Source organism: Takifugu rubripes, chromosome 12 (assembly GCF_901000725.2).
Source record: "Takifugu rubripes chromosome 12, fTakRub1.2, whole genome shotgun sequence".
In the NCBI taxonomy this organism is placed as follows: domain Eukaryota; kingdom Metazoa; phylum Chordata; class Actinopteri; order Tetraodontiformes; family Tetraodontidae; genus Takifugu; species Takifugu rubripes.
Genome location: NC_042296.1, coordinates 7,526,785 through 7,541,040, shown reverse-complemented (window position 1 = coordinate 7,541,040; position 14,256 = coordinate 7,526,785). Strand labels below are relative to the sequence as shown.

General features: G+C 47.8%; 1 protein-coding gene across 2 annotated transcripts in view; it reads right to left on the bottom strand.

The window, feature by feature from the left end:
- Nucleotides 1–14,256, bottom strand: part of grin2da (glutamate receptor, ionotropic, N-methyl D-aspartate 2D, a) — a 92,785-nt gene that overhangs the window by 47,591 nt on the left and 30,938 nt on the right. For both annotated transcript variants that reach the window (XM_029845042.1, XM_029845043.1), the window contains 3 exons: nt 5,348–5,917; nt 3,462–3,599; nt 1,188–1,454 (listed from right to left, as the gene is read on the bottom strand). In XM_029845042.1, the coding sequence (XP_029700902.1) occupies nt 1,188–1,454; nt 3,462–3,599; nt 5,348–5,788 (846 nt within the window). In that variant the 5' untranslated portion in view covers nt 5,789–5,917. The remainder of the gene's footprint in view (nt 1–1,187; nt 1,455–3,461; nt 3,600–5,347; nt 5,918–14,256) is intronic.

Genomic DNA, 14,256 nt, shown 5'->3' with positions numbered 1-14,256 from the left:
AAACTTGTCTGGTGTATTTCGTTAGTCGCTTCTAATGGGTGACACATTTCGACCCATGTTGACCTAAAGACGGATCTTGTAGCTGGACCTGGACACGTCTCGATAACGAAGGGATGGATTTCCATGAGCTTTTTCTGCGTCTGGCTCAGGGAACCGCTCGGTTGATTCCTGGCATTGCTAACAACCCAACATTGCTGTGCGGCTCATCAGCTGAAGCCGGTGATGTGCAAAATACTGAAGGCGAGCTGTAAAGTCAAATAAACGGCGCCTGAAGTCCTGCAGCCTCCCACCGATTCCTCATTCAAAAAAGAACCGGCGGATTAATAATGTTGCATTAGCTGTGACAGGAAGTTGTCAGGCCGCGCGAGCGATATATTTCGGAATGGCGGAGAAGTTCTTTGAGAGTGCTGCAGGCTAATTATGTCATCAGGAGAAAATTAAATCGAGTGCCCAGATCCTGACGCCACTTGCCAGACATGTTAATGTACAACGAGTGTGTGTGTGTGGTGGGGGTACGTCCCCATTTAACACACAAAAGTTCCACCAGTGACCCCAAATTTCCACAAGACAGGTGCCCCAGTTGGGCTCTTTTCTATTATCCTCTGAATTTTGTTTGCATGCAGAGGAACTGAAGCTCTGTTTGTCTCTAATCTCTGATGAAACTGTTACAGAGACAGAAACCAGGTCAAAGGGCACAGAAGAATCCTCCACACAGAGCGGTCCTTCCGGGTCCAGAAGGTCACTGCAAAAGCACATTTGTCATGGGTACGTGCATTATTATTAAAAGAAAAATACCAAATTCTGATGGATGATGCTGACATTTAAATGGATGCCAGCGACCCTGAACTCCAGGAGCAGAATAGCCAGAGGGCAACATTTCATGTTTGGAGCTATTCCAGGGCTTTGTCCTGATCCCCATCGTGTCTTCCCATTCAGTGTGTCAACCTTTCAGACTGGCTCTGATCACATGACGCTCTGGCTCTGTTCTTTGAGTCCATTATCTCTCATTTCCCTCTTTTTATTTTTTCCACTCTCAGATGGTATTTAAGAACATTGAATGTATTATGAAAGAACAGCGTGAGGCCTGCACATCAGACGTTCCTCATCTACAAAGAACCTTTCTGAGGAAAAAAGAAAAGTTCTTCTACCTTCTTATCGAGCTTATCTCTTCGGACCGTGAGCCTCACCTGAGCTTCGTTGTCCTTCAGCAGGCGTTTGGTTCGGGTGCCTCCGGGGTCGTCTGTCACATTGAGGACGACAACACTCTTTATCTCCCAGCCGATGAATGAACCATCTGTGGTTCCTTCCACCATGGCCAGGAAGTCCTCGTAACCGTGGTGACGCGTGGTCACCACCGAGAAGGCGGTCCAGTCGTACTCTTCGAGCACCTCAAAGATGACCTCCAGCTGGAGAGCAGTGGAGCAGGTGAACTGGAGGTAGATGGAACCACTTTCCTGAAAGAGAGTTGGCGTGAGGAAGATCTGATTTGAAGCATTAAAGAACTTCAAAGACGAGGCCCCAGGCTGAGGGAGCTTTGATCACATGACCTCAAATAAAAGAGCTGTGGACGTAACAGAAATCTGTGAGGTGAGCACACATAATCCCTATACACATGTTATCTGACCCACTATAACCAGCCCATCCTCCTGTCCCAGTATAATTAACCCATTCTCTGTCCCAGTATAACCAGCCCATCCTCCTGTCCCAGTATAATTAACCCATCCTCTGTCCCAGTATAACCAGCCCATCCTCCTCTCTATCCCAGTATAACCAGCCCATCCTCCTCTCTGTCCCACTATAACCAGCCCATCCTCCTGTCCCAGTATAATTAACCCATTCTCTGTCCCAGTATAACCAGCCCATCCTCCTGTCCCAGTATAATTAACCCATTCTCTGTCCCAGTATAACCAGCCCATCCTCCTCTCTGCCCCAGTATAACCAGCCCATCCTCCTGTCCCAGTATAATTAACCCATCCTCTGTCCCAGTATAACCAGCCCATCCTCCTCTCTGTCCCAGTATAACCAGCCCATCCTCTTCTCTGTCCCAGTATAACCAGCCCATCCTCCTCTCTGTCCCAGTATAACCAGCCCATCCTCCTCTCTGTCCCACTATAACCAGCCCATCCTCTCTGTCCCAGTATAACCAGCCCATCCTCTCTGTCCCAGTATAACCAGCCCATCCTCCTCTCTGTCCCAGTATAACCAGCCCATCCTCCTCTCTGTCCCAGTATAACCAGCCCATCCTCCTCTCTGCCCCAGTATAACTAACCCATCCTCCTCTCTGTCCTGCTAACACATGTGGTTAGCTTGGTGCTGCTTTGCTAACTGTGGTTAGCTGATAGAAACCTCACTGACAGTTTCAGTTTTTCTCGTATATTTTTAAAGGAATGATCAGCGACAGCCTAGCGAACACCTTTCCAGCGTTCCCCGTGCAGCGTGAGGAGAACATGCTGCGTGCGTTCCGACTTGTTCTTGCGCGACGACTCGTGTGCCGACTCTTCACAGCAGCTATTTCAAAGCCTCCAGTCACAAACAGAGGTTTAGTGAACTGGATTTCCGACAAGATGGAGAAAACTGCTAAAGCAACGGTGAGGAACGAGGAAAGCTAAGAACAAAGAACGTTGGACGTGATCCGACCGACTGTGTTCGCTTATTCACGGGACATCATGGAAAGTTTTCTAAATCATGATTATTTTGTTTGCTCTTCAGAGAGGAGGGTTAATTTATGATCAAGAGGGAACCTCGGGGAGTCTCCTGCTGCCTTCCTACTTTGATACAGCTCACCTTAATTTATGCTGCTGAATTAGGTCAGATATCAAACCGGCAGCAGCCTGATTTATCCTGTCTGATTTATGATACGAAGAGAGCCTGGACGAGGAGGAAGAGGAGCCCTCACGGTTCACGCTGTGGGCTCTGGATTCTCCTGAGCAGGACTTCCAATAAACTGGATCAATGACATCATCATCATCATCATCATCATCATCATCATCATCATCATGTCATTGAAATATTTGTTTTTGTCAGATTATCCGCTGGGAGAACCGAGACTCGCTAATTAGTCTGTCAGGAGGCACCAGCGTAAATAAGAAGATACCATATCAGTGAAGACTGAAGCAGCTGTAGATGTAAGAATAAAACACCATCACATGAATATTAAATATTCATAAATATTAAAAAAAACGAAAGGAGGTTCAATAATCTGGAGGACAGTGGACTAAAAAAGTGGGTAAAGAGAAACGGTTGTGATGCTGGCGAGCTTAGCAGCGCTGACAGAACTGGAGCAATCCTGACAAACACTTAATTTCCCCCCTTTTTCATCACTTCCCAGCGACGAGGTTCAGGGAGCACTTTTTTGGAAATGTTCAGAAAAACATCCCGTGGACCTGGTTTTGGACTGTCCCCTCATCCTTTGGGTCACGACCCAGAGGCTGAACAAGGAATTCATCAAGGAATCCCCTTACCTGTGGTTCACGTCCCAGGCTGGACCCTCCCCCAACGGCAACCACGGGCAGACCCGTCTGTGCAGATACAAACTCCAGCATGGGCGCCAGAGGGGCCCGGTTAGGTGGCGGTGGTCTCTCTTCCTCAAAAACCAATCCCTGGAAATCAAACAGACCAAAACTATGAGTTAATGCGCTTTGAACCACTGAAGATAAAGGAGCAGCTGACCTGACTTTCACCTGCAGGGAGAATAAATAAGCGGCAGAATATAAAAGTGAGACCAGATATGATGCAGCTGGCATCCTGAAGGGTTTGTGGTATCTCAGGAGCTTTCACCAGGTGGTCAACGGGGCACTGATGGTTCTTAGAGCAGCCAAAGCTGCTGCTGCTGTAGCTGCTGCTGCTGCTGCTGTAGCTGCTGCTGCTGCAGCTGCTGCTGCTGCTGTAGCTGCTGCTGCAGCTGTTGCTGCTGCTGTTGTAGCTACTGCTGTAGCTGCTGCTGCTGTAGCTGCTGCTGCTGCTGCTGCTGTAGCTGCTGCTGCTGTAGCTGCTGCTGCTGTAGCTGTAGCTGCTGCTGTAGTTGCTGCTGCTGTAGTTGCTGCTGCTGTAGTTGCTGCTGCTTCCACAGCAGCTGTTGGTGCAGCTGCTCTTTATGTTCCTTAGGTGAGCAGGATGAAGGAAAGCACCCTAAACAGGGGATTCCAGGGCAGGGTGATGACCAAACACCTGGGTTTTTCATTCCCATTCAGGGGAGTAAATTGAAGTTAAGTGTGGCTGACGGTTCATTTCTAACAGGGAAGCCTTTGATATGCAGAGAGGCAGCAGGAAGGAACAGGACAAGACACAAAGGTTTCTCTTAAAGAGTTAACAGCATAGAAAAGCAGCAGGCACCTGCAGCTAACAATTGACAACAGGAATCATGGTCACTCTGGTCTGTTACCTGTTCCAGCTGCTCTGATCTGCTTCATCCACAGTGAGAAAGAGCACGAATGAACGACGGGGCAGCTTGTTATTTGTGTTAAATGCAGCTGAATGGAGAGAATCGACACCTGGGCGCGGTTTTCACCTGGTATCTTTTTGATGTTGTTCGTGCTGCTTGTCTTTCAAATGCTGCCTTTGAAAGAAAAGAAGGCTGGGGAGTGATCAAGTGCTGCGAAGCACCAATAACACCTTTAGCCTCATATGTAACTCTAACCATTGGCTTATAAACGAGCATGCGGCGCCAGACAACGCTCAAACAACTGCACAGATGTTGCTGATGGAGATAAAACTGGACTGTTCATAGAAATAAAATCAGAGAGGAGAAAGGGTGGAAGACAAACCATCATTCTTGTCCTCTTTATTACGCTCAAACCTCTCAGGGTGTGAAGACCAGCACTAGCTTATTGCTTCAAATCCCCCATTTGGCTTCTGCACATCATTTTGTTGTCCAGAAAGGCCACTTGTTTGTGCCTAGATTACCTGTGTCACCCCTCCTGCTCAGGTCTGGATGCATCAGGGCAGATTATGTATACATTGTGTATTTGTGAGTGCAATATAAAGCAGCACAATAAAGGTTACGAATGCCTTCCCCGTCGGTGCGGATGGTGCTGATTAATTTTGTTTATCGTCAGAGCCTTTTCACAAAATCCATAACAAGGTGAGACGGTGAGTAAAGGCTGGCTGAATGAATGCAGTAAATTAAGAGTCGGGTTCCAGCAGCTATGAGCCAGCCTGCAAAAAAATGTCGAACCCGACTGGAATGCAACCACCGTTCCCAGCAGGTCATCACATCGTGTGGAAACAGCTGCAGCCAACACCTCCTCCTGTTACTGTCTGGTGTTTTAATGGGCTTAGCTTAGATACATCTAATGAGGCCAAAGCTAATCCCCCCCTCCTGTGGCATCGTGTGGGTCTGAGCATCTACCTGCAGAGGTGTGGTGGCCAGTAGCTCACACAGCTGCAGCAGCAGACTTCCTGGGCTGCTCTCGTTCACAGCCAGGTAGATGACGTTGGCCGAACCTGATGGCGTCATCACCATCTCCCCCACCAGCGGGGCCGGCGACATGGAGACAGCAGAAAATGAAGCCATTGCAGCCGCTCCCTCCAGCACGGCTGAATCCACCACTCCTTTGCCTCCGCCCAGACCGTTTCCGAGTCCTGGACCCGGCTCACCGGCCCCCGCGCCTCCCACCATCGCCGTCTCCGGGAGCAGGGAGGATCCCGAGCGGACCACAGCGATGTTGACAACACCCGAGTCCCTCTCTCTCTCCCGGGGCCGGAGCAGCAGGGGGGGCGAGGGGCACGCGGGCCCCGTGCAGGCCAGGACAGCCAGTAGCAGTGAGAGGGCGGGCCGTGGGGCCACCATGGGGCAAAGGCAACGGTTGTCTGGGCTTTGGTAGGTGAGACCAGGAGGGATTTGGGGGGGGTTAAAGGACGGTGTCCGGGGAAGGTGAAGGGGGGATCACAGTGTTTCACCTGACAAAGGCAGGAGACCCTGTAGGGAGAGAAAGAGAGAGAAATGGAGGAATGATGACATCTATCAGATGAGTTTATTCATGTTTTTAGATCAACAGTTGCAATAAATGACATTTGAATGCTCTGGTCAGCCACATTAAACCCAAATCCACTCGTATTGGCCTCATTAACTGCTAAATATCTGCAAACACCATTTCAGTTTTCCTTCCCGACATCAAGGATTTATCGCCGCAACAATTAGCAGATAAAGTTTTATCAGAGGTCGCGCGGCCACTTCAGACTGCTGATGATCAGCAAACATCAGAATAACCTCCAGGATTTATTATTTTACAGCCACAAAATGTAAAAACAAGCATCAACACAGAAAAAAAACAGAAATGAAAACCGTTTCCTGCTCGAGTGTATTCTAGCGAACCACTCGGTGATGTCATCATCGTAATTCCAGTCGTCGTTTCCGTGGGGAGCAGCAGCACGTTGTGAAGTAGCTCTGTGAAATTGAGACACAGCGAGCGGTTCTGGCTGGAAATCAAGTCGGCAAAATGGAACAGAAGCACCGTAGGCAGGTCGTGAGGTCGTTTCCTCTGAGAGATAATGTTCAGAACAGTGGATTTCATTTCTAATATAATGTCCTGTTTTCTTCCACACAGCAGCTCAGACTGAGATTCACGCCGCAGCGTGACAGCATGCAGCTGGGCGCCAGCAAACAGGAGAGAGCAGGACCACAGAGGATAAAGCACGGGTCCAAGCAGAATAAAGATGCAGTCAAAGTCGTGCAGGTGATGGAGGGATGATGGAGATCAAGCAGGCGAGAGGAAAAGGGTGGACATAATCTCCACAGTTACCAGAAGCGAGAGAGATGAAGGAAGGGCAAATCTGGCAAAGCTCCATATCTATAATCTATATATATAATCTATAAAAAATGCACATTGTAATAGGGATCGAGTCATAATAGAGAGGAATGATGAGGTAGCTCTGATGGACAACCTCATTACAGAGATGAATAGTTTAAAAAAATTAAATAATGTTTAATTATCATTTAAATAACATGCGGGAATAAAAGGAATACAACAGAAGAGGAGTCTATATGCTAATGATTCGATTCTTTTGAGAAAGTAAAGAGGTGAAACCTGATAGAAGTGGGAATTACGTTGCATTACAGTTCAAATACGTCCCAGTATATTCCAACATGGGGAAGGCAAAGGAAAGGGAGTGTGTTTCATACTTTTGGATTTATTTGTGCTCTTCTTCCCTTGCGTTTATTTGTCCCATGTCTGCTGGACAATAGCTGGTGCTCGTCCTCCTCACAGTTGAGCCAGTTAAATCTACACTGTCAGGTGCTTGAAAGTGCTCAGTGAAAAGCAAACTCAAGCTCAAAAAGCTGCTCAAAACAAACACCTATTGACTGCAAACAGTTCAGGGTTTAGCGCCTCGTGCGAGGGCAGATCTACAGGTGCCGAGCGCGTGCACAGTGCGGTTTTTTCACACTAATGACGTGCGTTAGCCCCCAGTGGCCCGTCTCAGACCAGGTTTAAGTGAAACATTGATACACTGTCCTGCATTAGAGAAGGTAACATGTATTCAAACTCTTTCTTTGGAGGAGGTGGGAACTGAAAAGAATTTCACACTGTGACTAATTTGAGACGAAAGGAGGCAGACAGAAAATGTTTAAAATATCCTGTAAAACAAGCTGTGGTAACATACTGTAGACAGCCCATGAGTGTGAAGCTGCTTTTGGAAGCTTCAGGTGGTCGCTCAGCAGACCTGTTCAGACTAATCAGACCACAAATCAGCAGCCTGCAGGAGCTCCAGCATGTGAGAGCGTAGGTTATCAGGTCAGGAGTGGAAAACGAGAAAAGCTTTCCTGAACAACAGGAAGTGGGAGCAAAAAACAAGACCTCTTTAAGATTATGAGTCACATAAACGCACACACACAAAGAAACGTCCTGCAACCCTCCCCCAGAAGCCCTCATCTGGGTGATTTTGACCTCCTAAAGCAGCTCCCATCAACACAACCGCCAAACCTGTTTAGAAGTAGGAGGAAACGTAGCCGCGATCAGGCAGAACTCCGAGAGACTAGCAGCAAAAATCAGTTGGCAAAGTCAACCCTCCGAGACGCCGACCGTGATGGAAAAGGCAGAACTTGTGTGTGTGGGGGGGGGACACGGCAACAAAAGGCTTCAGACAAACGGCTGTTTTCTTATCGACAGGATGAAGAAATGGAAAGTCCCAGTGAGTCAGTTCAGGTTGTTTCCCTTGAATGCAGTTTAGACTCAGACGGCATAAATCGTGTTTTGACGGACCAAAGTCAGCATTGAGTGGTTTCGCCAGCAGTTGTAGAGGAGGGGGCATGTGGGGCAAATCTCACTGTTTCAGGTGCTGCTTTGTTATAGAAACACCCAGTTCAGGGAGAAAAATGGATCCTGCTGAGCTGAACTGGGCTGGGCTGGGCTGGGCCGTTGAGATGTTTGCTGGGTGGTGGGCGGCGTGCAGGCGTCCATCCGTGGTTACGTTAGTGGAAATACTGCAACCAACCAACCTTTCTGCAGTTTTCAACTGATGCACAAAGCTCCTGGAGCTGAGAGAGTTGTCTGTTAATACTGTTGTGGCCACATCATCACCATGGCAAGGCTTTAAATCCACCTTCAGGCTGCGCAGCAGAATCAGAGGTGAGATTTGAGCAGTTGTCCTCAGACGGAACTGATCCTTAAAAGACATCGACTGCAGCGGGACTGGTGGGAGGGACGTTGTGGTTGGATAAGTGAGGTGGTCAACCACACCCATCGCACCACACTGCCTTCAAATATCAAAGATGAGATTTTCAAACCTTCCAAATCACAACTAAACCCCCAGAACATTCAGACATCAGGATGGATGTCAACAGCACGCTGATGACTTTCTCCATGTTTTCAGCTGAAACTCAAGTTCACTAAAAAGATTTCATTAGCGCATCCATGGCCTCCCCCCACCACCACCACTTGATTACCCGCGCTGTAAACACGGAGCGTGATTAAAGCGCTAGCTTCGAAGTCTCGAGAGCGGAGGTGGAGGATGATTTCATTAAAATCAAACTTTCACTTCAGGAGGCGTCGGTCGCTCTCCGTCTGTGTCCATCTCTGATGTGATGGAGCTTCTTGCTCAGGGCTGATTAAGCACCACAGAAGAAGAAACACTTTTAATGAGACGCACATTGACCAGGTTGCCGGACTAGTGGATTAGTGATGTTGATGCTCTGCCTGAGCAGGCACAAAGGTGCAACTGAATGAATATTTTCCATATGCAGATGCTCTGTACATGCCCTGTTACTCCTGCATGTCGATAAGATATCAGCTATTAGAAAGACCCAGACAGGCATTATCTACACAACCCTGAATTATGGAAGCATAATTGCAATGAGTTGCTTGTGCAAATGACACAAGACTGTTTTTCAATCGTCCTAAACATTGGAATTGAAGCCACCAGGGCATGAATGTTCGCCATCAGTCACCAGCTTTAACTCTGTAATTATTACAACAACAGGCTCATTGATCAAACACAACCCTGTCTTTGTTCTGGATGGCTGCTGGAGGAATACACACGTCTGTTTCGCTGTATTTATGGTCAGAAGCACAAAAACAATCAATGTTCACAGTGCAGCTCATAAAAACACAGACTTGGGAGGGGAACTTCCCCAAACGTGTAATCAGAAACCCAAGAAAAGGCTGAGAAAGACTCCGAAAAATGGTGCTTCATACTTGAAACCAGCATCGGTCTGAATACATCACTGGTAAACCAGTGGAAAAATGCAGAGAAGCAGATTCAGGCGGCGGTGGTGGCAGCAAATGTGTCAAAACTTAAATGCAAATTAAGCTGCTGTTGCAAAACAAAGTGCATCCCACACAAACGCCTTCCGGAGAGGCGAGAAGAGGAGGCGCCCAACGCGGCAACGGCGTGGAACCGGGAGCGCGCTGCAGGTTTAACACGGTGCTGCAGAGATGGATTCCTCCCTCTGCTCTGCCGAGGCTGCACTCGCATGACTGATCCGAAAGCCACTTTACACGGCTGCAGATGCAGGCCATGCAACACCTTTAACGCGATGCACTCGAACGCATCAAAATCGCCAGGCAAAGCCGAGCGGGAACAAACCCGACCTGGTGCAGGTGAGATGGTTCCTCTGGTGGACGGAGACAGAAAACGCAGAAAGAGGAGTGTTTGAAACAGAGGCTGAGACTTTCTGCTGAACTGGAGGGGGGGAAATGGAGTGATCAATCATCATCAGTTGGGTTCAAACTAGCCACAAAGTCAGGTCCGGGTATGGAGCGCCTCCTCGGGAGCACTGAACCTGCGGCTGCTCGGGGTCGGCGAGTGCGGACCTTCCCCCGTGTATTAATTACATCTCTTTATGCTGGTTCATGCGTGCTGTTACATGCTACTGTAGGTTTGATTCATTTTATATGTTTTATGGATCCTCTCCTGCGCTGCTGCTGCTGTTGCTGCGGCTGCTGAAGCCAGAACTTTATTGAGCTGACCCGGGTGTTTACTCTCCTGCCTTTGAAGATTCTTAAACTTTAAATTCACTGCCAAAAATACTTACCAGCTTATTGCCAAGATTTTCACATTTATTAGACTTTTTTCTCATTCCAATGTTTCTGGGTTGCTGTTTTAATCACTTTCTTTGTCATTTTCTTATTTCCTTACAATAAAATCTGGATCTAATGTTGAAAGCTTAAGGCACTTTTGTCGACAGTTGATGGAGCAACACGATCGGCTCACCTACAGAGGCTCCAACACCTGAAGACGACTGACGTTTCCAGTCAGAAGACAAGGGAAACAGAAGATTTCTGATTTCTTATCGACAGGACAGACAGAGACGCGTGTCGAGACTCTGATGCCAATCTCTGACATTTCGAGAGAGAGACAGAGATAAGCAGAGAGCTAGTGATTGTTCAGAGTGTGTGAAGAGTTGAGGGACCAGGACAGGGATCCACCCACCCCCGACTCCCACCTCATTATGAAGTCAAAAGTCATTTGCAGTGAACATACAGAACATGGACATACAGCAGGACACCGTCTAATGATGGTTTACAAGGAGTCATTACTGAAAGAGTGTGTGTGTGTGTGTGTGTGTGTGTGGGTGGGGGGGGGGTTTCCAGCTGAGTCACGTCTCTGTCCATCCAGGCCTCTGAAATGCACGTGCGTGCAGATTTATAGACACATCTTCAGGCTGTGCAGCGATGTTGGACTGAAGCATCAATCAGCCCAGTAATGGATTCTGATGGCCAACAGGAGAGGAAGAAAGAAGGGAGGAGGGAGGGAAAAGAGGGAGAGAATAGGGGAAGAGAAAAAGAGGAGCGGGCAGGAAATCAAGATTGAACAGCCAAACCAGGGCAGCGGTGAGGCTGGAACTGAGCTTTCATGTCCAAGCTTCTGCTGCTGGAATTCATCACTTTGTTTTCACACATCTGAAAACGTGGCCCAGTTTAAAGGGATACAAAAGGCTTCTGATTGAGGTTTTTTACTGTCCAACGGCTCTGTCGAATATGTGCTGCTATTGATTTCATGGAAAAACATAGAGGAAGAAAAACACATTTAGAGGAAAAAAAACACCAAAACAATCAGGCAATGATGTGGAACACTATGATTCATTTCTAAACTATTAGCACAGAACCACAAATATCACATATCTGTATCACCTTCATCATCTCATCATCTTCATCATCACATGGCCCTTCCTGAACTATAACACCAATAACACTCTTCATGTAAGTTTAAAAACAGGTTTTAATTGTGTTAATGCTTGGTTTTCATCCATTGGTGGGCTGTTCTGCAGGCCCGAGTTATTAAACCTTCATCAGAGAACAGAGATCTGCATTTATCTGATTAATGTCACACTGATCGAGGTTCAGAAGTTGCTCTTTTTCTGCAGCAGCTCTGCAACAGTCAACAAGTCTTCCATCCAAAGGTCAGCCCAGAAACGTCAACCTGTAGTTCCTGACATCAACAGTCATCAGCTGGTCTAGTGACGTCTTCAGCTCAGGAGGGCAACGGGAATGTGACGTGTTCCACTGCTGCTACATGTCTGCAACCTGTAATTACCACCACTCAGAGAAAACGTGCACACACCAGCACCGTGACGCCAGTGCAGGATGGAAGATGAATGGGACTTATTTGGCCCTGTGACATGTCGCAGAGGGGGACTGTAATGAATGGGTTTAATCAAGGCTGCTTTCCATAAAGATGCTCCAGTTCAGCCCCCCTGGTTGGCTGCGTGGCTGCTCAGCCTCAGGAATTAACCGGGTGCCACCTATGAGTGGAAGAGCAGGTTGTTTTTAGTGAAATCAGTGGTCACAGCAGCCTCCCGGAGGTCAGTATTCTACCGCTGCATAATGGCAGCAAGGCTGCAACTCAAACATCACATGGAAGTGGTGTGTAGGAGCATTCGGGTCTGTGCTGGTCCTGGACCAGTACACAGCCTGGGAGGGATTCACAGGGGACGTTAGAGGAGGTGGAACACGCCTCTCTCTCATATTTGTGTGTTCAGACTAAGCTTCACTCTCTTTAATTAACCCCCTGCTTCCAGTTCTCCCTCAGGCCTTCACAAACTCATGTCAACGTACCAGAAGACATGTTTCTACTAAGCAGATGCAGAAAAACAAACACACACTCGGCGCAACAGTGAAATCTCCTCAGAAAGCAGCTCCCACATATTTTTAACCAGTAATCACGGCTCAGATTTTGTCCAGGTGACATCTCTTCCTGTGTTTCACGAGGACCGATGAGCCGAGTCAGGACCCCTGACATTTTAAATCAACGCTATTAAAGATGAAATATGGCAGCGCTTTAACGTCCCGCAGGACCTTAGTGCTGTAGCTGTGCCGAGAACAAGCCTCCATGACAACATCACTGAAATAAGCTCAAACTGAAGTGTCAATAGAGAAGTAGAGTTATTCCAGCAGGAATAACGTGCACATCTGATCCAACATATGCAGGCTGTGGAAGGATGAAGCGCTGATGTCAGGGTTTTGAAGCTCGCTCTGATTCCGCAGCCTCTCTGCTCTCTTTCCTCTAATTTGATTTTGACATCCCTCCCTCCTCTTCTCTGCTTCAGACTGCAGTCTCCAGAAAGGGAAACCAGGTGGGGAAGAGGAATAAGAACTCAAAAAAAGACATTCTTATTTCAAGAATAAAGAGCAGTCAGAAGAAAAAGAGCCTGAGCCAAAAGTCAAACGACACACTGCACTGGAGAGTGTGACAGAGAGAAGACTAGACTGGATGCGAGCTCGTGCACGAGACTACGTCTGCCTTCATTTTCCCCGAGAGGAGGGAGCCAAATAGACAGAAAGAGCGTGAAGTGAAAAAGAATAAGAAGCAGCGTTGCACAATGAGCAGAGCAGCAGGGGAGAAGAGGTGACACACGGAAAACGGAGGCTGCGGAGGAAGAGGGTGATGAAAAGATATTAAAGCAACGAGGGAAAAACAAATATTCCTGATATCTCCGGCTCAGGTGGTGTCACGGCGGAGGCGAGGCCGGGAACGAAGTCCTGGTTCCGAGGCGGCCTTGCATTATTCAAGCAGTTATTAAAGGGCTCGTGTAGCCGTCGGCCATGATGGGAGGAGGTGTGTGTGCGCCCACGTGCGTGCGCATGTGTGTGTGCATACAGTAAGAGGAGAGGATTAAATCCCTGCTTGTAAAGAATTCTGTCGACTAATTTGCAAAACAGAAGCTCGTAAACGGGAACATTCACAGCAGCGTTGAAGAATCCACCCAGAGCTCGCTTCACTGTGCAGGAAGCACGCTCGTGCACGCTCCTGCTCACTTCTCCACTCTACACAACGTCCCTGCCCTCATGTTCATCTTGTTCAGTAGAGTTCCCATCATCCTCCAGCTCCAAAGCAACACAACAGAAGATCTGATCGTAAATATTTCAATGGAAAACGCTGATGCACCAGCTTGTTGCTAAATGAGACAGCAGTCATTATAAAGAATTAATTAATCAGGGAAGAAGCGCGGTGATTAACGGGTTGCCAATACGGACTGCTGCAGCAGTTGGACCTCTCCTTTATCGAGTTGCTCCAGTTGTGTGTTTGGGAAATAAAAACTGCCTTTGTCCAATGAGGCGCAGCCTCAGAGGCCCAACTCAGCTCTCATGAAGGAATCAACAGTATCTGGTGTAACACCTGTAGCATCTTTGCTTTCACCATGACCAAAGAGACTCCCTCCCATTATCATCATCATCATCATCATCATCATCATCATCACCATCATCATCATTATCATCAATGATCTGGTTCCTTGTGTTATAGCCAAAACTTTCTGTGAAAGGCACTTTACACCCTAAATGTTTAAGCACTGTAAATCACTCAGCTACTACTGCGTTACCA